The 22,324-nt window shown below is 35.0% G+C and overlaps 1 protein-coding gene across 6 annotated transcripts in view; it reads left to right on the forward strand.

The window, feature by feature from the left end:
• The window catches only part of Qki (QKI, KH domain containing RNA binding), a 119,946-nt gene that overhangs the window by 69,558 nt on the left and 28,064 nt on the right, over window positions 1-22,324 (forward strand). For all 6 annotated transcript variants that reach the window (XR_007212164.1, XM_048354415.1, XM_048354418.1 and 3 more), the window contains exon 4: window positions 10,643-10,786. Coding sequence is in view for 5 of the 6 variants with exons in the window: in XM_048354415.1 (XP_048210372.1) it covers window positions 10,643-10,786 (144 nt within the window). In the remaining variant the exon portion in view is untranslated. The remainder of the gene's footprint in view (window positions 1-10,642; window positions 10,787-22,324) is intronic.

Below are 22,324 nucleotides of genomic sequence, written 5' to 3' on the forward strand. Positions count from 1 at the left end.
ATAAACATGGTGTTGTCTTATGAAAATGTGACATAAATAAGAATTGTATGACTAAGACTCAGAGAAATTAAGGAAAAAAATTGCTTTTAAGACAGCTTGAAAAAGAGGATCCTTAAAAATATGTCCGATTTTTATATGAACCTTAAACCTGAATAGGTGTGGTGGTATTTCCAGGGTAGCCAGTTAGAGATGTGGTAAATGATAGAGAATTAGAATTGAGTAAGGTTCCTATTCTTTTTTACTTACTGATTGAGATTTCCTTAATTTTTCAATCTAAATTTCCTTATTGGTAAAATTAGTTAATTATGTCTAGTATTCAGGTTTGTTTTATTATTCAAAATTTCTAGATACTAAAAGAAATATCAGTAATTTTTATATTTACTGTTTTAGAGTATAGGCAATTGATAGATGGTTAGATATTTGTGGTCAGTGACAAAAAGAGGGCTTCTTCGACCATACTGGTTACTATTACAGTTATTTTTCTAGGTTGGCCATTGCTATCAAAATTGACTGTGGTAATTGTTAGAGAGCTCAATTCATTACAGTGATTTCATATGGCTATAAAAGGTTTGCTTTGTACCTCAGCAAAAGTTTCCTATTGCATTCCTGATACATACAGCTAGAAAACAGAAGGCATCTCTTTCCTTTCCTAATTTATTGAAGTGGAACAAAGATACTGTGAAGGATAGATACTGTTTTTGCCTTAAGTCAGAGAGATAGATACATTTTTAGTTACTGGTGGGCAAATGATACACCCTTTGTTTAGCCGCTGAAATATTCCATTGATTTCTGTTGCAACATTTTATACCTCTTGTGAAATCTGTAATAAAGATTACATTTTTTTTATCATATGGTGATAAAGGTGTGAGTTGGTATGAGGGAGTGGAATTTAAGAATTCACTTTAGTTCTGTATCTCCAAAACTTAGACATACTTGAGGTGATTTCTAATGAAATAAACACAACAGGAACCCTCCGGAATTTTTGTCTACTGAGATTATTATTCATTGGCTGATATAATTGAATTGTATGGTAATAAGAGAAAAATATAAAATAACAAAATGATTAACTTTTAATAATAATTGTTATCACTTAGGGTATTGTAGAGTGTCATTTGTAGCAATAAAATGAGGGTCACAAAGTAGATTTTAATTAACAGAATTTGGAAATTAAAATCGTTTTCAGGAAAATTATAAATAGCAGATATGTAATTTTTAACTTATGAAAGGAGAGCCACAAAGATTTTTGTTTATATAAACATTCTAAATGAAAAAATATGGTAAAAGATTGTTGAAAATATACCAGTTTTGTGGTGACTTATCACAAGGCATGGTGTGGTCAACTTAGTACATTGACTCCCATTTTGACCTTTTTGAAACCTCTGTAAACTGTGCCATAACATGACCATTGGAGAATGGATTTTCAAATAATGGTTTTAACTAACTAACATGTTTAACTAACATCTTGTAACATTTGCATCATTCTTATTGTGGGTAAAATTGAATTTCAGAAGTACCCAAATGACTTGAAAATAATAGTATCTTAAAGAGAAAGGGAAATTGCATTACTTAAGTTACTATGCTGCATTAATTGCATTATTTTATGGCTATGTTTTGCGAGTCAACTACTTTCATTAATTGTATTTTGTTAGCTAAATATTAATAAAGAACTAAAGGAAAAGTGTTACAGGTTTTAAATAATAGAAATAGTAAATAATGAGTGACATGTACACTTAGAGGATCTTACTAAACTGACTTCGACTCATATGTTGTAATGATCCTTTTTAACCTACTGACAAGTATGGAGTCTGTGAAGTATAGATGAAAATGTTGAAATTATTAGGAAAGTAGTTCATAATACATTAGCCATTGGAACCATCCAATATTACGTATTTTTGTCTATCATATTTTGTATCATTCAGATAATTAACTAAGAAGTACAGCAATATGCTATTCATAGGAATATTTCCAACCTCTTGGCTGTGCTTTAGAAATATTTATAGAACTTCTGCAGAAGACAGATGCTTTGAATCTATCTCTGATAACTACGATAATATATTGTACATACCTATCTATATTTTTTCAATTGAAGTTAGGGGATAATCTATAAAATAGCCTTAGTTACAACATATAAAGACGACTAGCTACCATGGATTTGATTTACATCCACTGTTCTGATCTTCCAAAATGTATAGAAGTTGAAAGCTACCACTAAGAAATGTGGCATTGGTACTTGCCTCCTCCTGTCAAGAGATAGAGTCTCCCTCATTTCCCAGACAGGCCTTGCACTTCTAGACTGAAGCAGTTCTCTTGCCTCAGTCTCCTGAGTACTACAGATGTGCACCACTACAAATTTGTACAACAAAAAGTTTGGTTGATCAGTTCTTTGATTTAAATAACTAATTCTCGGTGGGTTGTTTTTTTTTAAGTGACTTTGCTTTCACAGCTACTTAATTGAGGAACTGGAACATCCTTGATGTTTTATTTAATGTTAGCATTTTAACAGAAATAAAGTTCTGCAATAGAATTAAGGTAAAAAATCCTTTAAATTCATCTTTTAAAGAAGACACAGGGAGCCAAGGATAATGGAAAAGTTAAAACAGTAAAAGCTTTCGGTACTTTGAACTTGTCCCTCTTTTAGCATACTTTGTTTAATTGTTTTAACTGTAACCTTTATAAGAGAAAATCAGACTCAGAAAAATACTTTATCATATCACTTTGATCCATGGGTCTTGGCATTTTTTTTGTCAGTTGTAGGACTTCAACTCGGGACCTGAGCACTGTCCCTGAGCTCTTTTGCTCAAGGCTAGTAGTCTACTACTTTGAGCCACAGCTACATTTCTGGTTTTCTGGTGGTTTATTGGAGAAGATAAGAGTCGTCTTACACATTTCCCTGCCTGGGCTGGCTTTGAGCTGCCATCCTCAGATCTCAGCTTCCTGTGTTGCTAGGATTATAGGCATGAGCCACTGGTGTCCATCTGACTTTGTTGTTTATCTAATTACTTTCCCAAAAAGTAGAAAGCACATATGTATAAGACAGTAACACATCTGTGGGATTTAGTACTTATTTAACTATATGTTTTATGTTAATGTGCTATTTTCAGTTTATAGTATAATAATTTAATACCATGTGTTTCTTAAGTATTTACTAAATGCAAAATATTTTTTTTTGGATATTCTAGGGAAGTGATTTCTACCATGTAACAGTAATAGTTTAGCATGTATATTGAGCAAAGAAAATGCATAATGATAAAATGGTGAATTTAGTAAGGCTTTCAACAGTATTTGTATTGTATTCTTGCACTGCCCCCCCCCCCCCCACACACACACCGGGGAGGGGGAGAAAGAGAGGGTATCAGAGTGCCAGAAGGTAGTGCGTACCTGTAATTCATTCAAGATGTTGAGCTCAGGACAGTAGGAGGAAGGTTAGTGAGATGTGTCTTAAAAGATGGAGGAAGTAGCTCAATAAGCTTTGGATTCAATACCCAAAATACACACACACACACACACACACACACACACACACACACACACAGAGAGAGAGAGAGAGAGAGAAACTAGTGCATTTGTTTGGCATTATTTCATTTATAGAATGTTGAACTGTTACATTTATACATACAACAAATATAGAAGTCAGTATGAAAGAACTTAGGAATGTATCATGAAAGTAGTACAGACAGGGTCAGATGTATGCATGGTAAAAGAGAAGTCTGTACCAGACTGTCATGTACGCATTTTAAAATACATGTTAAATCATATAAGAAGTGGAAACGAGACTGAGAATGTGGCTTAATGGTAGAATGCTTGCCTAGCATGTATGAAGCCCCGGGTTTGATTCCTCAGTACCACATATACAGAGAAAAAGCTGGAAGTGGCTCTGTGGCCCAAGTGGTAGTGTGCTAGTCTTGAGCAAAAAAAGAAGCCAGGGACAGCTCCCAGGCCCCGAGTTCAAGTCCCAGGACTGGCACACACACAAAAAAGTAGAAACTGTCTTTGTTTTCTGGAGTACAGTAATTCTAGGGAAAAACCTCAGGGAGAGGAAGGGTAAGGCTAATAGTTTAGGAAAACATCACGGAAGTGGTATTTTGAGTTTTTATTAATTTTTTTAAAGTTAATTTAATTGCTGATTTTTTTATTTAAATAAATTCCACAGTTTTGCTGCTTTAAATATTTTTTTATTATTCTTTAATCCATTTTGTGTAGTACAGCCTGTGAAATAATGATGTCATGGTTTATTCCTTTCCAAGAAATTAATCATCTTCTACTTGTCACATAGAATTGTCCATGTTATGGAGGGCAGTTAAGTGTTTTGACCAAGTAGGCTCCCCGCTAGTCTAAAACCATGAAGATTACAGGTGTAGCTTTATTTTCTTTTTTCTTAAATGTCCTATTTAAAGATAATTTCATGTTTTTATATGATATTATAATATATTTAGTTGGCTTAGTTAAAATACATTGTGGTAAGCAGTATTCTTTAACCTCAAAAGGCACATTCCTTGTTACATTTTTTTAGTTTATTTCAGCGTATGCAAGCCTTGGTACTTTGTGGTAACATGAATTACATAGCTTTTAGGACATAGTCTTTTCTATATGCTGTCCAGACGTTTAAACATTTAAAACTGTAGTTTTTTGATGTAAGTTCTTTTTTTATGTTGCAGCTGCAGTGTCATAAAGTTCCTAGAGTGCCAGCAAATCATTACTCAGTCATTGTGCATGATGGTATATGTGGTAATCAAACTACTTGAAAGGTGGAAGAAGGGGGATTTACAGTTTTGGGCTAACCCAGGAAAAAGCTTGAGACTATTTGGGGAAAAAAAAAGAACTGGGATAGGCCCAAATGATGATGTCTTCTAGTCTAATCCTCAGTACGCCAGTTGTTTTTCTTTTTTAATAAAAAAAGTCTGAAAAATGTTTGTGCACTTTTTGAGTTTCTGAGGTAGTTCTGTCTCAATAGAATTTCCTCAGGATAAAGTAGCTTTTGTACAGTGAGTGACATGCTATAATTCTCATCCTCACCTCTCATTTCATTTTAATACTGTTATATTACAGAAATCTCTTAATGACCTTGAGATGAAGTATGTACCACATTTTCAGAAGAAACAATTGATTCATTTTCAAAAAATTATTGTATGCTTTGCCATTCTTGTTGACTTAGTTGTAGGGTTTTCAAAAACCGAAGCATTTTAGTACCTGCCTTTTAGTCTGTTAAAAGGATTGAATAATTTTACAAAGTGCTGAGTATAAAGCTCTGTGTGCTGTTTTTGTTGATTTTGTTAGCAACATTAGCATCTCTTATTTCTGAATGTCATGCTGCTCTAGTAATTCTTGGAATGGCAATATAGTAAGGTCAGTGTTGAGGGATTAAGTCTGATTCCATACTTCCTGAAGCTTTTCAGCTCCAAGCAGTAATGGACAGCAGACTGATTATGTAAAAATAACCATAGAATAAGATGAAAACAACATCCTGTCTGGAAAGACCCGACAATAGATTTTGTTGTAAGCAGTGACTTGAAATTGTGACTATGATGATTTGGGAGGGTAAATGGATATACATGCAGTTACATAGGTTACTCATTGTTTAAGGTTATCTTCTTGATATACTGTCTGCAAATAATATTTTAAAACATATTTTAAAATAAGTCATTTCCATTTTCCTTACCTTCAATAAATCTTTTCTGGCAAAAGTAAGTCCCAGACTACAGATTGCACACATAAATTAGTGAAGAGCTCCTATGATTTTGTGAGTACCTCTTGCTTCCATGGACAGTGACTGCTACATACCAAAAGAAACTCAGCTCAGTGTTTCCAACGGGTTTTCATAGCAACCTGTTATTTCTGTCCTTCATGTTGTTTAACATTAGCCAAGGATTGATCTTTAAACTACGTGACAAATAAAATTAACAAGCCCTTGATCATTTTTCTTTTTTTCTTTTTATGGGAATCTTTATGTACATTGTTGTACAGCCTTTCATTGCTATAACTACGTTATTAGAATAACATTTTGCCTCCCAAAGAATCGTAATCAAAATTGTTGCCAAATATAAGTTCTTTTGATCTAGAGAATTGTACTTATTTTATCATGGGGATAGACCAGTATTATTTAGCTAGGATGAGTTGTTTAAGTTTAATTAGACAGGCCATACAATAAATGATGGATAAAAGTTGCAAGGAAGTAGTATCTGACATCTTTATATGGAGTTTGTAGGAGATGGTAATTCTTCTGAAACAACTTGTGAAACAGTTGGCATAAAATAAAAAGTTCTGTGAATTAGCACATTATTTTCATTATACTTTAGCATTTGTTGAATACCTATTGCTCTAAAGACCTTTCTTAAAGAACTTGCTGTAACCTAAGTACATAAGTTATTTGAATGTTCATAGATTTGCTTCAAAAACATGGCTGGATTCAACTTTAAGAAAGGTTCTTTTGGGTCATTTTTGTGGCTGTGGTCAATTAAAAATTAGACTACATAAAGTCTCCTTTGTAGATAGTTTCTCAACTAACATTTATTAATTTAAGATTATAAATATAGGGCTGGGGATATGGCCTAGTGGCAAGAGTGCCTGTCTCATATACATGAGGCCCTGGGTTCGATTCCCCAGCACCACATATACGGAAAATGGCCAGAAGTGGCGCTGTGGCTCAAGTGGCAGAGTGCTTGCCTTGAGCAAAAAGAAGCCAGGGACAGTGCTCAGGCCCAGAGTCCAAGCCCCAGGACTGGCAAAAAAAAAAAAGATTATAAATATAACCTGAGATGTCTCAGCTTTACAAATTTGCTTGAAGTGTATATATTCATTAGAAAAATTATTGGAGCCTTAGTTTGCTTCAGTATCTAATACTTTTCAATTCTTTCCAAGAGGTTTTGGCATGTGAACTTTCACATGTAGAGCACGGTAGGAACAAAAGTCTTGTGCTCATTTCTCTGACTACAAATGCATAATTAAAATAGTGTGTCAGCAGGGGTTGGGACAGTCAATGTGCTCTGATGCTTCATGGTGAACCATACTTTGTTGTTCAAACAGATACTGTAATTAGAGCATAATTTCAAACTTCAGAGAGGCAGTGACTCATCAAGTTTTATTTTTTAAATCAGAAACAAAAGTAGTATCTCAAAGGTTAAGAATGTCTTTATCTCTTTAGACACTACATACAACAGCTTCAAAAATGCAGTGGATTTATTGAAAAGTAATGGTTATTATTTACAGACAATGGTGTTCATTAACCCTGACTTAGTAATAATGTTGGAGATAGGCATTTTCTAGAAAGCATAATTCTTATAACTTCACCTATTGGAAGCTAAAGAGTAAAGGAATTCTGTATATTGTTAAATGAATAAAGTTATCATTTTGCTTTTGTATTTCTAGAGTTTAATAAATGAGTCTATCATTTAGGGGAACAAAATTTACATACAACTAAGATCTGTTTAACCAGATTTTTTTCTCTGAATTCATTCTTCATGTAACTTTATTCGGGAAGGGCTTGGCTTAGAATTTGGAGATAGGACCAGTATGCGGGGGGGGGGGGGGGCAAAAATTTACTAATCTCATGAGTCTGTTTCTTTATCAGTATTCAGATTTCTTATACTTGACTCAAAGTTCTTGTCAGGACAAGATAATATTTAGAATTCTACACAAAAATAAGTAGTAAAGTAGAATTCTAAAGATTGAAAAATGCTGTTGTTTTGGGTCTTTTATTTATGGTGTTATTTGGGGGGCATTTTGCTCATTTTAGGAACTGTGTGTGTGTGTGTTTTACTTAAAAATTCTTTATTACTGAAGGCCCTGAGGTTGTCATGGTGGATACATACAAATTTGTTAGTATGACTTGTGTAAGCCATTTCTGCCTCCACCTCCTAGTTATTTAGCACAACACCGTAGTTCTGTTTGGAGAATTAAATGCTGTTTGGAGAATTAAATGACATGATGTATTTATATTTATGTTGCTTAGTGCCATCCCTCGTGCACTATGGATTTAGCAGAACCTGCCATAATTACCATAATCAGCTTCAATTTTAAGTTTTCATCATCTGAAAGGCTGTTATTTGATACTTCCTTTCTACATAATATGCCCATCAACACTATAAATTGTAATATAAAGTATTGTTAGTTGTCTGTATGTATCTTTGATTAAGACAAGTATAAAATATTTTAATAAGCTTCTAAATTTTAATTTACTGTAATAGGTTATTTTCCATTGCCTTAAATCTTCTTGCCATTTCTTTTTATCCTCAAAGCTTTGAATGTATGTTTATAGATTTTTTGCAGTTGTAGCAAAGGTTTGTTACCATATCACAATAAAGAAAGGAGAAACATTTCCTGTTCTTCCTGTAGGAATGAGAGTAAACTCTTATATGTACGTATTTAGGTCTTATATTGTTTTATCTTTGCTATCACTTAGTTCTGTTATATTGAAGGTAGTAACTTTAGGTGTTACACTTTTGAAAAGTGTACTTTTTACACCCTCCCCTTTTTTTTCCTTGGGAAAACTTTCCACTGAGCCAGTTGACACTGGAAAGGGCCCAGGGGCCAGGATGACCTTGTCTTATTTTGAGGGGACCTTCCTGGCCTTCCCCAGTTTTGCTGATCCCTATTTCACTGCCATTCTTGGGGCCCTTCTCCCTGGCCACCTCAGACCTAGAATGACTTAGTTCTGTGGCTATCATTAACTGTCTCCTTTCAAAATCCTGTGTCACGTCCTAAGTTTAGTCTTTATTCTTAGGCGTTTGGGAAAGATCTTTTAATTAGAAATGTTCCTCAGTTTTCTGTTTGCATTAGTTATCTCGTACACAATTGCTTGTAAGGCCTTTGCATATTGATTATGTCAGTCATAGGTTGGTTTAGACGGAATATTATTAACTTCATAGGTATTGTATTTGGATGCTTTTTGAATGACTTAATTTCTGCTTAGATAAAACAGAGTGTACATTTTATTTTGTTGGATGGATTCTTTATTATCTTTAATAGTTGCACAAAGGAGTTGCCATTTAACCAAGCAGTTGTGAATACAATGTATCTTGGTCAGCTTTACCCTTTTCTACATTTCACCAACCTCTTCCCTTTGTAAAACTTAGTATACACACTGATTCTTTCCCTCTTCATTTGTCTGTCCCTCTTCCCTTGGCCCCATTCCCCCTTTTGCAAGTACCCATTCCTGGTATTTATTTTGTTGGGCTTTATCTTGGCTTTTCTAAGGAATTACACTATTTGAGTTCTCCCTTGAATCTCCCATATTTCCGGCAATACATTTCTAACTACTTACGTAACCACACAATGTTTTTTTACTCACAGGGCTAATAGACTAATTCTAGCTACCACATAGGAGGGAAACCATTCAACCTTTGTCTCTGCGACCTTGACTTCACTTAATATACTTTCTCCAAGTCTTTCTATTCTTTACAAATGGTACAATATCATTCTTTCTTATGGATGAGTAAAATTCCATTGTGTATAGGTACCACCGTTTCTTGACCTTCTTTGTGGGGGGAGGGGGGGGCGTCCGGCCTGATTCTATACCTTGGCTGTGGTGAATAGTGCGGCAGTGACTTGCTTTGCTGGTGGCTTTGCTATAAGCTGGTTTGTGATCTTGTGGATCAATGGCCAGAAGTAGAATTGCTGGATCATAGGGTAGTTCTACGTTATTGTTTGTTTGTTTGTTTGTTTAAAGCCAATTTACCTTTATTAAAATCAGCTCTAGATAAGTGAAAAGGCACAACTCTATATAAGTAAAATATAATTTAATTTGATATGAGGGATTCATACTTACCACTTGTTAAAATTATTATTTTAGTGTCAGAATAATATATTTTGATCATTAACACCATTCAGTGTGTGTGTGATTTGGTAGTGGGATTTAAATGCAGAACCCCGAACTTGCTTGGCTGATGCTCCCACCATTTAAGCTATACCTCCAGCTATTTTTGTTTTCATTATTTTTTAAATAGGGTCTTGGTGTTGGCCTAGTTGTATACTTCTTAAGTAGTTGGGATGTCAGATAAATACCATTGTGCCCAACTTCTTATTATTTGAGATGGAGTTTTTGGAACTCTTTTCTGAGGCTGGCCTTAAATCTTGATCTTCCCAATCATAGCCTCGCAAGTAGGAGTATTACAGATGTGGGAGCCACTGAACCTCATCAAATAATGCTTCCTGTATACAGTAAAGTCTCTTTGCAAAATGTTTTTTTTTATCATGTTCTGTACAACCAGTTATTAAAGTCAGTTGTAATGAAGTGAAAGTATCATGAAACTGAAAAATGAAACTTTGTTTCACTTCCTCTCCCAAGTTGACAGGTATTTGTTGTATGATCCTGATAAATGACTTCCTTTACCATGATGACTTTCTGTTCACTTTTAAGGAAAATAAAGAAACAATAGGCTTCTCGATGTGTTTTTCATGATAATTTTAGGACAGCAGCACATAGCAGGTTCTCCAAGAGTGCCTGTTGAGTTTTTTCCTTGTTTAACCCTATAGTCACACACAAGCTTTGTTTACTTTGGGTCAGGAAAATAATTGAAAATTGTTGTAATACTATCATAGTTAAATAGTAGAAGTCTGACTTAAGTAACTGACAAAGGTTCATATTGTGAGAGATGGTCCATCTCTGTAAAGAAGATATTTGTAATAGTGTACTTTCTGAATTTTTTAGGAAGAACAAAATCGAGGCAAGCCCAACTGGGAGCATCTAAATGAAGATTTACATGTATTAATCACTGTAGAAGATGCTCAAAACAGAGCAGAAATCAAACTGAAGAGAGCAGTTGAAGAAGTGAAGAAATTACTGGTACCTGCAGTAAGTAATGATTTCCAAATCTCAGATTTGTTTTCCTGTTTGTTTATTTGTTTGTTTAGGGCTAGTGTCATGATTTGAACTCAGGACTTGGTTCCGGCACTTAGTTGGCTTACTTGCTCAGTTGGTGCTCTGCTACTTGAACCATGTCTCCACAATGGCTTTTTGCTGGTAATCTTTGAATACAGATGGAGTTTTCCTAACTTTTCATCCCAAGATGGCCTCAAGCCATGATCCTCCAGATTTCAGCCTTGAATAGCTAGGATTATAGGTGTGAGCCACTGGGGCTCAGCTTCATTTTCTTTTTTCAGGTTAATCTTAAATTATTGAATTCTCTAATATGGGTTGCTTGTTAAGAGATTTTTTTTTAACATTGTAGAAGTAAGTTGGCTCATTAAAGTAGTGTGAGCAACAGACATTGTTTAAATCTTTCACTGGAAAAGTATTTTGGAACAAGAAGTGGAGGGGTTGGGTAGGGAAAGGACAAACCCAGTTAATCTACATTTCAAACGTAATGGTCAGCTTTAGAATCCTTCTGTCATAATGGAAGATGTATACGTAGATCTGATAGGGTGATGGAAGCTTTTGTTGAATGATCCCTAATGGTTGTGTAGAAGTATATACAACTAATGATATATTGATAAGTTGAACTGGAAGGAGGACCCACTTTATTTGAATTGCCTGTTAGTTTTCCTGGCCTGTCATTGTGAAGATTAGTGTTTCATAGTGGAACTTTCTGATAGTATAATAAAATGTTTTTAAAATAAAAATAGGGGCTAATTTTTACTTATTTAGCAGACACTACTTTGAGCACTTTTCTTTACTCTTTAAAGACAAAAACTATTATTAGAGTTCATATTTAAGAATTTTTAATGCTTCCTGGAGGATGACAAATAAGTAATTGTCAGGATATTCCACTGCATGCCAACTCTTCCTTCCTTCCCATTGTCTTCCCTCAGCTCTCCTCCTTTGGCTGTGCTCGATATTGCTGGGTAATGTTAGAGTATTATCATTTTCAGTGGAAGTTGGAAGGTAAACTTCAATTTTTTTCTGCATTTCATATGCTAATGAAAATAGCTTGATATCTAGACCCCAGCTGGCTGCTTATAAAACTGGATCTGGCTGGGCACAGGTACCACATGCCTGTAATCCTAGCTACTCAGGAGGCTGAAATCTGAGGTTCAGGTTTGAAGCCAGCCCCGGCAGGAAAGTCTGTGAGACTCTTATCTCCAATAAACTATTCAGAAAAAGCCATTAATTGTGCTGTGGCTCAAGTGGTAGAGAGCACCAGCTTTGAGCACAGAGACGCTCAGAGACAGAACTCAGGCCCTGTGTTCAAGCCTGGGGCGGGCAAAAAAAAACCAACACAAAAAACAATAGCAATATTGCTAGTATTTATTGTGTCCAAATAAATACTTGTTGGCATTTATATAAATGATAATGGCGGCATCTTGTTGTTTTTTTCTTCCTCAGAGTCTGTTCTTTATTTTGTTGATAGAAGTAAACGTAGAATTTACAAACATTCTCCATTAATTTGATGAAGTGAATTCCTTGGAAGAAAAAGAGTTCATGCAAATTCTAGTGGTGGGTCATATTAAAAACATGAACAGGCAGGCTAAATGTAAAGTTTGCTCCTTATTTGCACACTGCTAAATCGTGTAGGCATCCTCTTTTTCCTTAATGTATGTTCTTGAAGGGCTGTATGGATAAAGTTGTTTCTTTTTTGTGAACACAGAAAGCTGTCTCATGATCAGAAAACATAATGCTAGCCATTTGTTATCAAGAGTACCATTTTATGTTTCACTGAATGAATGAGTTCACCAAATATAGCAGATAGACCAATGTATAGTAATTGACCTCATATATACCTATTAGATTATTCTAATTATCCTTTCTACAAGTATAACTACTTTAGTTCTAAGAAAGTACTGAATTTGAAGATTATGCTGGTAATTATGTGTCTTTCAGAAAGTCAGCTCTAACTTTTCTTTATTCTTTCTCACACAATGAGGTTGAGGCAAAGATATCTAAGGACCCCTTTTAGAAAATTGAATATGAAAATGTGGCAGTAAATAAAAGAAAACTTAGGAAAATTCTGAAAACTTAATATCATAAAAGAAAACAATATTTTGATGTCTATTCTCTCTATGGAGGTTATTTTAGTACTTTTTTTTTTTTTTTGGCCAGTCCTGGGCCTTGGACTCAGGGCCTGAGCACTGTCCCTGGCTTCTTCCCGCTCAAGGCTAGCACTCTGCCACTTGAGCCACAGCGCCGCTTCTGGCCGTTTTCTGTATATGTGGTGCTGGGGAATCGAACCTAGGGCCTCGTGTATACGAGGCAGGCACTCTTGCCACTAGGCTATATCCCCAGCCCCTATTTTAGTACTTTTAAATTGTGTGTCTTAAAGTTATTTATCCTGAAGTAATGAAGCTTTCTTGTAATTACAAGCAATAGAATGAAAAGTACATACTTTGAGGCATGGATTTTTTTATAGTGAGTTAGCCTTGCAATAATTTCTTATTCCTGTTCGTATTATTTAATATTTTATTATAACATGGATCTATATTCGATCACTTATTTTAATTAAACAGAATTTTTATGCTTCTGTGATGATGCCAAAATAAGCAGCTTAAACAAAACAGGAACTTTACTACATTTGATATAGTACTGCCTGTATTATTCTTACCTCTGTATAAGAGAGGTTTGAATTAGACTTTTATACAAAATGATATTTATACTAACATGAAGAAAGTTAATTATTCTTTTTCATCCACTGTCTTTTGTGTGCTTTTTTGAATATGCTGTGTATTTAAATGTGCTTTTGTGAGTATGCTACATATTTTGTTATCAGCTTGATAAAGCTATCCACTTTTGGAGTTCCAGGGACCCTATTGTTCTGGATGTCTGTTAACCCTGGAACAAGGGGAGGTAACCCCTTATTCATCCAGTCACATGTTTTTAGCAATCCATAGTATGGAAGTAAGCATTTCATAGTCAGGAAAGGAGGCTACCAACATTCTGACTAAATTTCAATTAATAATGTTTCTCACTGCTTTACTTAACTTTGCTGAGAAAATGATTTACTGTTCCTCAAATTAGTGAAATAGAAAAGTTCCTCATAATGAGAACTTAATTTCTGTATTATTATCTTTGGATCCATTAACTTAATCACTGTTCAGTCCTACTTCGAAAACAGAATTAACAGTTGCATTTCCTTATTATGGATATATAGATAGATATACATGTTGATAGGTGTGACACTGATATTTGTACATAATGTGTAATGATCAAATCAGATAATGAACATCTTCCACCTCAAATATTTATTTCTTTGTATGAGAAACCGTGTCCTTCTAGCTATCTTGAAATAATAAGTTGTTGTTACCTTTATGTACTATAGAACATTAGAACTTACATCTCTTTTCTAACTGTAATTGTGTTACCTCTTAGCCTACCCTGATTTCCCTTCTTCCTACCCTCTCTAGTCTGATATCTTGAGTCAACATTCCAGTGTTTGTTCTGCAAACAGCTGTTTTCTCTATTGTATGAAAACTTTTAAAAAGTTGTATGTGGATTTCATCTCAAAATTTATTTTGAATATGGTGATGCTTGAAAATTTGTTCTGTTATTTTCAGTAATAGATACTAACCATGGGGGTTGGCAGAAATTACAGCCCTTTTGTGTTTTCAGTAATCATTTCTGCATTTCCTTTCTTATACCCTGTTAATAGATTTGGTAGTTCATAATGATACATCATGTCAGAAAAACAACCAGTTCATTTGGGTTACTGATTTTGTATCTCATGTGTGTTCACCTCTGTTATCCACTTCCTCTACCTTATTCCAGCCACAGTCATCTCAGAATCTCATAATTCATGTCCTTACTTAAAGTCTTAAAACCCCTTAAACCCATTTTTACATTTTAGTCTCTGTGATTTTCCACTGCTTAAAAATAAATAAGTGTATATATATAGAGAGAGGGGTGTGTGTGTGTATACACACAGAAAATGCCTTAGTGGTTCTCTTTTATGCTGAGAAAAGAATGTAAAATACATTAGCATAGCATACAGATTCCTTTATGATTTGCTGTGCTTTCTCTTCTGTCCCTAAAACATAAGTTCATATGGTCTCATTGCCTAACAGGCCAACAAATTGAGTGATTGTGTATAATATATTTTTAATATCTTGGACCTTCATTCAACAAGTTTATTGCAAACTTATTATAAAGACACTTTGTAGTTGTGGATGTACTAAATGGTTTGATAAACCTAACCAATACAATACCTGCTATCTTGAAACATGCCTTTAGAGCTTGATTGTTGATAGTAAGTAAAACAAATACAATCTATTGGTTGCAATAAAGTACTGCAAAAAAATAATAAAACAATGAAGGGATCAAGAACCATGGAATAAGGAAATAACGTTTTATTGGAGGAAAACGATGACGATGTTGATGAGGACAACATACTTCTGAGATGGCATCCTTTGAGAAAACACCTACCTGAAATGTGGTGAAGTTGTTTGGATTAGCTTAGTGGAGGAGAAGAAAGGTGGAAGATCAGGTCTATGGCAAGAATTAGCAATGACAGATTGAGGATATTAGACTAGACATCATTCTGGCATGAGAAAAGCTATTGGAAGAATTTGAAAATCGCATCCTTGACTGAGATAGTCTTTGAGGGAAAGAAGTAGTAAATGCCGATGAGTCAGTGAAGAAGTTTTGGTAGTTGAAATGGACTAAAGAGCTGAAAAGTTTTTGTGTGTGGTAGGTGTACTTTGGAGAAGAAATGGACAGGAATTGTAATTTTTATGATGTGTTATGTGATAGTGACTTGAACCTTTTTTTGCTTGATGTTAGTCTTTGAGCTTTTGTTTTTTGTTTTTTTTTTTTCCTTTCTGGAGGCTAGCATTCTACCATTTGAGCCACAGCTCCATTTCCAGCTTTTGTCTTTGATGGTTAATTTAGTTGGAGACAAGAGTTTTCACTTTGCTGTTCAGACTGGCTTTGAACTGTGATCCTCAGATCTTAGCCTCCTGAGTAGCAGGAGGTTTTATTTATACTGTTATACTCCTGAAGGGTTTTTTTTTTTGTTTTTTGTTTTTTGTTTTTTTTTGCCAGTCCTGGGCCTTGGACTCAGGGCCTGAGCATTGTCCCTGGCTTCTTTTTGCTCAAGGCTAACACTCTGCCACTTGAGTCACAGCTCCCCTTTTGGCCATTTTCTGTATATGTGGTGCTGGGGAATCGAACCCAGGGCTTCAAGTATACGAGGCAAGCGCTCTTGCCACTAGGCCATATCCCCAGCCCCTGAAGGTTTTATTTATACTGTTAGAAGAGCATGTTTCTGAAGGAAGTAAAAAAACTATTTAGAAATGTAAAAATTGAAATACCAAATGCTGACATTTCATTATAATAGAGAGGAAGGAATTAGGTGAGGACATAGAGCCATAGGATACAGGAAATAAGGAACCATCATACAGAATATGGAAGATCTTTAGAGCCAGGAGATTGGAAAGTCCCAAGGTCTGAGCCTGGAATACTTCATCAACTGGTATTCATTGTCAGAAAGAAGAGAATTCAGCAAGGAAGGCCACAAAGGCATGACCACTTGGGTAGGGAAAAAACGAGGAACCAGTCCTAGGAGTAGAATCAATCCCTTTTTCATATAATTTGTTCAGAATACAATTGGAGCTGGCCAGGTAATTTTTGGTGACCTAGTTAAGACTGCTGACCAAGCAAGTTTAGCCAGGTAACTAGCCAACCAACTCCCTCCCTCCTCCCTCCTTTCGTCCCTTCCTCCCTTTCCCTTTATTTACTTCCTTTCACCTTCTTCTCCATCTCCCCTCCACAAAAGTATCCAACAGTGAACATTTCCCTTCTTACCAGCAGAGAGATGCTGCCCAGCCAAATTAGTCTTGCCAGTATTGTATGGAAATCCTGTTGTCCCACAGTCTCAAATCCTTAGTGTTATCCTGGGGGGTTAAATCTTTGTTCTTGATTTTTAAAACTATTTGGTATAGGCCTTTTTTTTTTTTCAGGGAGTTGTTTGGTTTTGTTTTTGAGACAAGTATTTCCATTATATAAAAACTTTGTCTTTTGAACTTACGCAAGTCTCTAATTTCATCTTATTATTATGTGCAGTATTTTCTTTTTCATGTTACCATTTAAGATTAAATTTATGGTGGAATCCTAGAAATGTCCTAAGTATCTCTTACCATACCATGAGGATAATTCTTTTCTGGAAAGATGGAGGAGAGCATTGTACCCATTTTGTTTAGAGATCTAAATCTAGGAATGTGAGATTATTTGCTGACTTTTAAGTTTCATAAATCTAATAAAGCTGTGTCTCCACTCCTTATGATATATTTAGGATTTTTTCTCAAATAATTTTGAAGGTTTGAATATAATTTATACTTTATCTGTAACTGTTCAATAAATAAATTCTGAGGGCTTAGAGGTGTGGCTTGTTTGGTTGGGAACTTGCCAGTGAGCCAAAGTGTCAGGTACTGAGTTCCAGGCCCATTCTCACTGCCCAAGAAAAAGAGGAATGGGTTTTTAAATAACATTCTGATGTACATCCCTTTCCCTTTAAATAGCAGCACACAGTAAACTCTCAAAAATAGAAAATAGTCTACTATTCTCATTCAACTGTAAAATTAATAAAGATTTTTAGAAAACCAAATAATACTTATAACTTACTATGGAAATAACATTCTTATTTTAGATGTTCCTTTGACAGTGATAGTAGGTTTACTTTAATCTTTGTTTCCTAAATCACAAATTATGAAATAACTAGGTAAGTGGTATTATTATTTTTACCTTACAACACTGTATCTGTTGTCTTCAGATGCTCACAAAAAATCTTCATCATAAAAACAGTCTAGTTATTTTAATCTCAGTTTCATCCAAGAAACTTTATCTCCTCTAGGTCTACTATAAATTACATTGCAGCATCTTGTGAAAATTTAAGTTTTACATACTGATAAAGAATAGATAAAGACAGTGTCCTAGTTGTACTAATCTTGAGCTAGGGTTATCCTCGGTTGAAGTTTACCTCTACACACTTCATGAATGCATTCTTGGTTGAAGCAGTCTCCTGCTTTCTGTCTTTCCTTTCAAGCCATTCTCCCATTAGTTAGCAATAGTGATACAGTTTTAAAATGTAAAGTTACTTGTTGATTTTTTTAATGAAGTTAAGAATTTCTAGTGTGATTGATTATGTAATAATCACATTAAGGGTATTTTCATGATGTACGCTGGTAGACACTGATGCAAAAAAGTGCTTTAATTATCTTTTAATTTTGCTTTTTTTATGAGTTGTTTCCTTAAATTTCTATTATGTAGTTACTAATTTAACCCTTATAATTTTCAGTAATTAGACAAATGACACTTTAAGCCTAATAGATTAATAATCATACACACACCTTGAACAGAAGGGTATGCCCTTTGAACAGAAAGGGTTTTAAACATGGTCAGCTGATTTAGAAACCTTGTCAATCTTTAAAATACCTATGTTGATCTGTTTGGCTAGAAGCTCACCTTGATGTTTACCTTCTATATATCACAAGTATAACTACAAAGTTCTATGAGTTATAATAATGTTACTTTTATTTAGTAGTTTTCAAATCCCTTAAGTAGGTTTAGTCCTCAGAGGATAATATAGTAACTAATAATCTTTACCAATTTCCTGATTCTGTCCCCTAATTTACTATTCTCACAAATTCACAAATCTAGGGCTTTTTTTCCCTTCTTCAATTTTTTGTTGTATTAGTTTGTTAATGTTAAAAATTTCCAGTTTGACTTTCATAGCAATATGTATATTTTTTATTTAAATCCTTCCATTCTTTTTATTGAGTTCTTTGAGTTGGTTACAGTTTGTATATATTTTCGGTTTCAGTCATTTGTCAAACATCCTTTTTTCTATCTACCTTTTGTTGTATTAGTTTTTCTTTTACATACAAATTCAGTCCCCTGAATAACTATAGAGCTGTTTGGATTTTCTCTATATGGTCATCTTGCTTGTCAGATAAGGTCTGTAGGATCTGTGATAGTGCATTTTTAAATTTATTTTATTAATAATTTAGGACTTCATTTTTCTTGATCAATTTAGCTTAAGAATATTATCAGTTCTGGCTGGCTTTTCTGGATACCAGCTTTTTGGTTTTGCTGATTTTTCAGTTTTTGTGTGAGATTCTACTTTTCTTATACTTTGAATGTAATTTTATTTGGAGATTTCAAAAATAGAAGATTGGTGATTTGAGATCTTTTATAAATACTAATTGTAGCAATGACCCACAACTGCTTATGTTTATTTATATCATTCATTCATAATGTTTTTTACATTTCTTTGATCAGTGGTTTATTTCCAGGTGTTTGGAATTCTTTTGTTCTAGTGGAATGTATAATATATTATTTTAGCCTTCTTGAATCTAATTAGAAGGAGCTTCCCCTGCCTTTAGGTGGGGGTGGGGGGAGAGCAGTTCTGGAGATTAAACCCAGAACTTAATACATGCCAGGCAAAGATTCTGTGACTGAGCTGGATTATGACTTTTTTAAATAAACTAGCATCATTCATCATTTGGTTGTCATAAAGATCCTCACACTACTTTTTCCTCCTTCATGATATTAAAAGAACCATAAGTGAGGATGTGTGTTTGTGCACACACACGTGTATCTATAACTCAAAATTGATAAGAACAGGTTTTGGAATTAGAAAATGATTTAATTCCATTATATTTTATTGACCTAAGACCAACTTCTATACTGTTGTAATTTTGAAGTTATTTTTTTTCCCCTCTAAAATTTCCATTGTTTCATGCAGCCCATTTTCTTTCTTTTTTCTTTTTCTTTTTGCCAATCCTGTGACTTGAACCCAGGGCCTGAGCCACTGTCCCTGGCTTCTTTTTGCTCAAGGCTAGCACTCTGCCACTTGAGCCACAGCGCCACTTCTGGCCATTTTCTGTATATGTGGTGCTGAGGAATCAAACCCAGGGCTTCATGTATGGTAGGCAAGCATTCCCAGCCCCATCGTTTTCTACAGAGACAGTACCAAATAAGGTTTACTTGCCTAAAAGAGACTTGTAAAAGTAGTATTATTCTTTTAACTTTTTGGAAATGCACTTTACATGTCCTCCTTTCTTCCCTGTGATTTTTTTTATATGCTGTACTTTATCCACCATCTCTGCAGCTTTTATCTGATCATTATAATTGCAGTTCCTGGTCACAGAAGCACTAAATAAATTCAAAGCAGCTTTCTTCCTGGCCCACAAAACATGCTTGCTTTGCTAGTCCATCAGTATAAGCTTTTATAACAGTGAGATAGTGCCCCCCCCAAAAAAAATAGTCCATTAACATTACTTAAAATTCTCATTGTGTCTTAAAGCATGTCTCACACAGGCATACAGTGCTGTGAGTGTGCCTGAGGTGTCGGATACCTTTTTAAATTGATTCTTCATTTTGTTGGAAAATATTAAATAATTGTGACTATTAGATAAAACTTTATATCGATACATATCCTATGATTTTTTTCCTCTTCTTCTAGACCTTGTAGGAAAGAAGAATGCAAGAATAGTGAAATACAAAAATAGTGAAACACAAAGTACAAGAATAGTGAAATTAGAAAATTGCTGCTGGTATAAAGACTGAGAAAGTAGAGATAAGGGGTATATACTTAAATTTGCATGTTCTCAGTATAATTTTGTCTTCCTTTGTATTAAGAATATATGTAAAGGGGCTGGGGATATAGCCTAGTGGCAAGAGCGCCTGCCTCGGATACACGAGGCCCTAGGTTCGATTCCCCAACACCACATATACAGAAAAACAGCCAGAAGCGGCGCTGTGGCTCAAGAGGCGGAGTGCTAGCCTTGAGCGGGAAGAAGCCAGGGACAGTGCTCAGGCCCTGAGTCCAAGGCCCAGGACTGGCCAAAAAAAAAAAACAACAACAACAACAAAAAAGAATATATGTAAAAGGTTTCTGTTGGAGAACTAGTCTAAGCAGTGCCAATCTGTATTGGGTAACTTGATACTTCCAGTTAGCACAAGTTTACATTGTCTCATAATTTAAAACAGACTTCAAGATGCCAGTTATCGCCAATATCAGACAATTTATAAATTATTTTTGAGCTGCATGACTTTGTGGTAGCTAGAGTCCCTATTTTCTCTTGATGCTTACTTATAAGTACTTAAGAACTTGAAAGCAAATAATTTTTAATATATATTTGATCATGTGTGCTTTTTCATTCATAGTTGCTGCTGTACCACTGAGGTACTTCCACTCCTACTTTTTTCTGGCTAGAGATAAGAAGTTTCCAACCTAGCCTGGCTTAGTATCATGATCCTCAAATCTTAGCTTCCTTCATAGCTATGATTATGGGCATGAACCACCAGCACCTAGTTATAGGGCATCTTCTTTAATATAAGCATCTACATACACAGGAAATAGCTATTGAAAATTAAATAACTTAAAAAAATCTTCCATCTAAGGATATTGAAATATAAATTGTTAATTCAAGGAATATTACAAAATTTGAAAATATTTATCAGAGCAAAACTTACTTTACATTCTTGAAATTTAGGAAGATGTGGCAGGGAAAAGGATGTTTCACTAAATATATGCTTAAAAGTTTCCTTTTTGTGGGGATGGGAATATAACCTAGTGGTAGAGTGCTCGCCTCCTATACATGAAGCCCTGGATTCGATTCCTAAGCACCACAGATATAGAAAATGCCAGACGTGGTGCTGTGGCTCAAGTGGTAATAGAGCAAAAAGAAACCAGGGACAGGGCTCAGGCCCTGAGTTCAAGCCCCAGGACTGGCAAAAATAAAAAGTTTCCTTTTTGCTAGGTACTAGTGGGCTCACACTAGCAGTCTAGCTACTTAGGGAGACTTAGATTAGAGGGTTGCAGTTCAAAACCAAGCCAGGGCAGAAAAGTCTGCAAGAGTCCATCTTCAGTTAACCAGCAAGAAAGCCCATCCAGAGCATGGAGCCCTGAGGTGAAACCCTAGTTTAAATTCTAACATTCTACGTATGTACATGCATACATACAGAACCAACTGAAAAATAAGCAAATATCCACTCTTCAGGTCTCCGCAAGGTTCTCATAAATGTGTTAATTATAAACTTTTAACTTTGTTGAAAGATTTAACAAATGAAACAACTTGACTATAAAGTAGTTTTATCTTAAGGAAAGTTTTTTTTTTTTTTTTTTTGGCCAGTCCTGGGCCTTGGACTCAGGGCCTGAGCACTGTCCCTGGCTTCTTCCCGCTCAAGGCTAGCACTCTGCCACTTGAGCCACAGCGCCGCTTCTGGCCGTTTTTCTGTATATGTGGTGCTGGGGAATCGAACCTAGGGCCTCGTGTATCCGAGGCAGGCACTCTTGCCACTAGGCTATCTCCCCAGCCCTTAAGGAAAGTTTTAAAAAATACTTTGTTAGTGAACTGTTGGTGTAACATTTACTCTTGGTGAACTAAACAATATTTGTAATCTATGTTATTGTCGACCTCCTTTGGTTTTCCTTGGGAGGGAAGGAGGCAAGATATTAAAATG

Source organism: Perognathus longimembris, chromosome 9, assembly GCF_023159225.1.
Source record: "Perognathus longimembris pacificus isolate PPM17 chromosome 9, ASM2315922v1, whole genome shotgun sequence".
Taxonomy (NCBI): domain Eukaryota; kingdom Metazoa; phylum Chordata; class Mammalia; order Rodentia; family Heteromyidae; genus Perognathus; species Perognathus longimembris.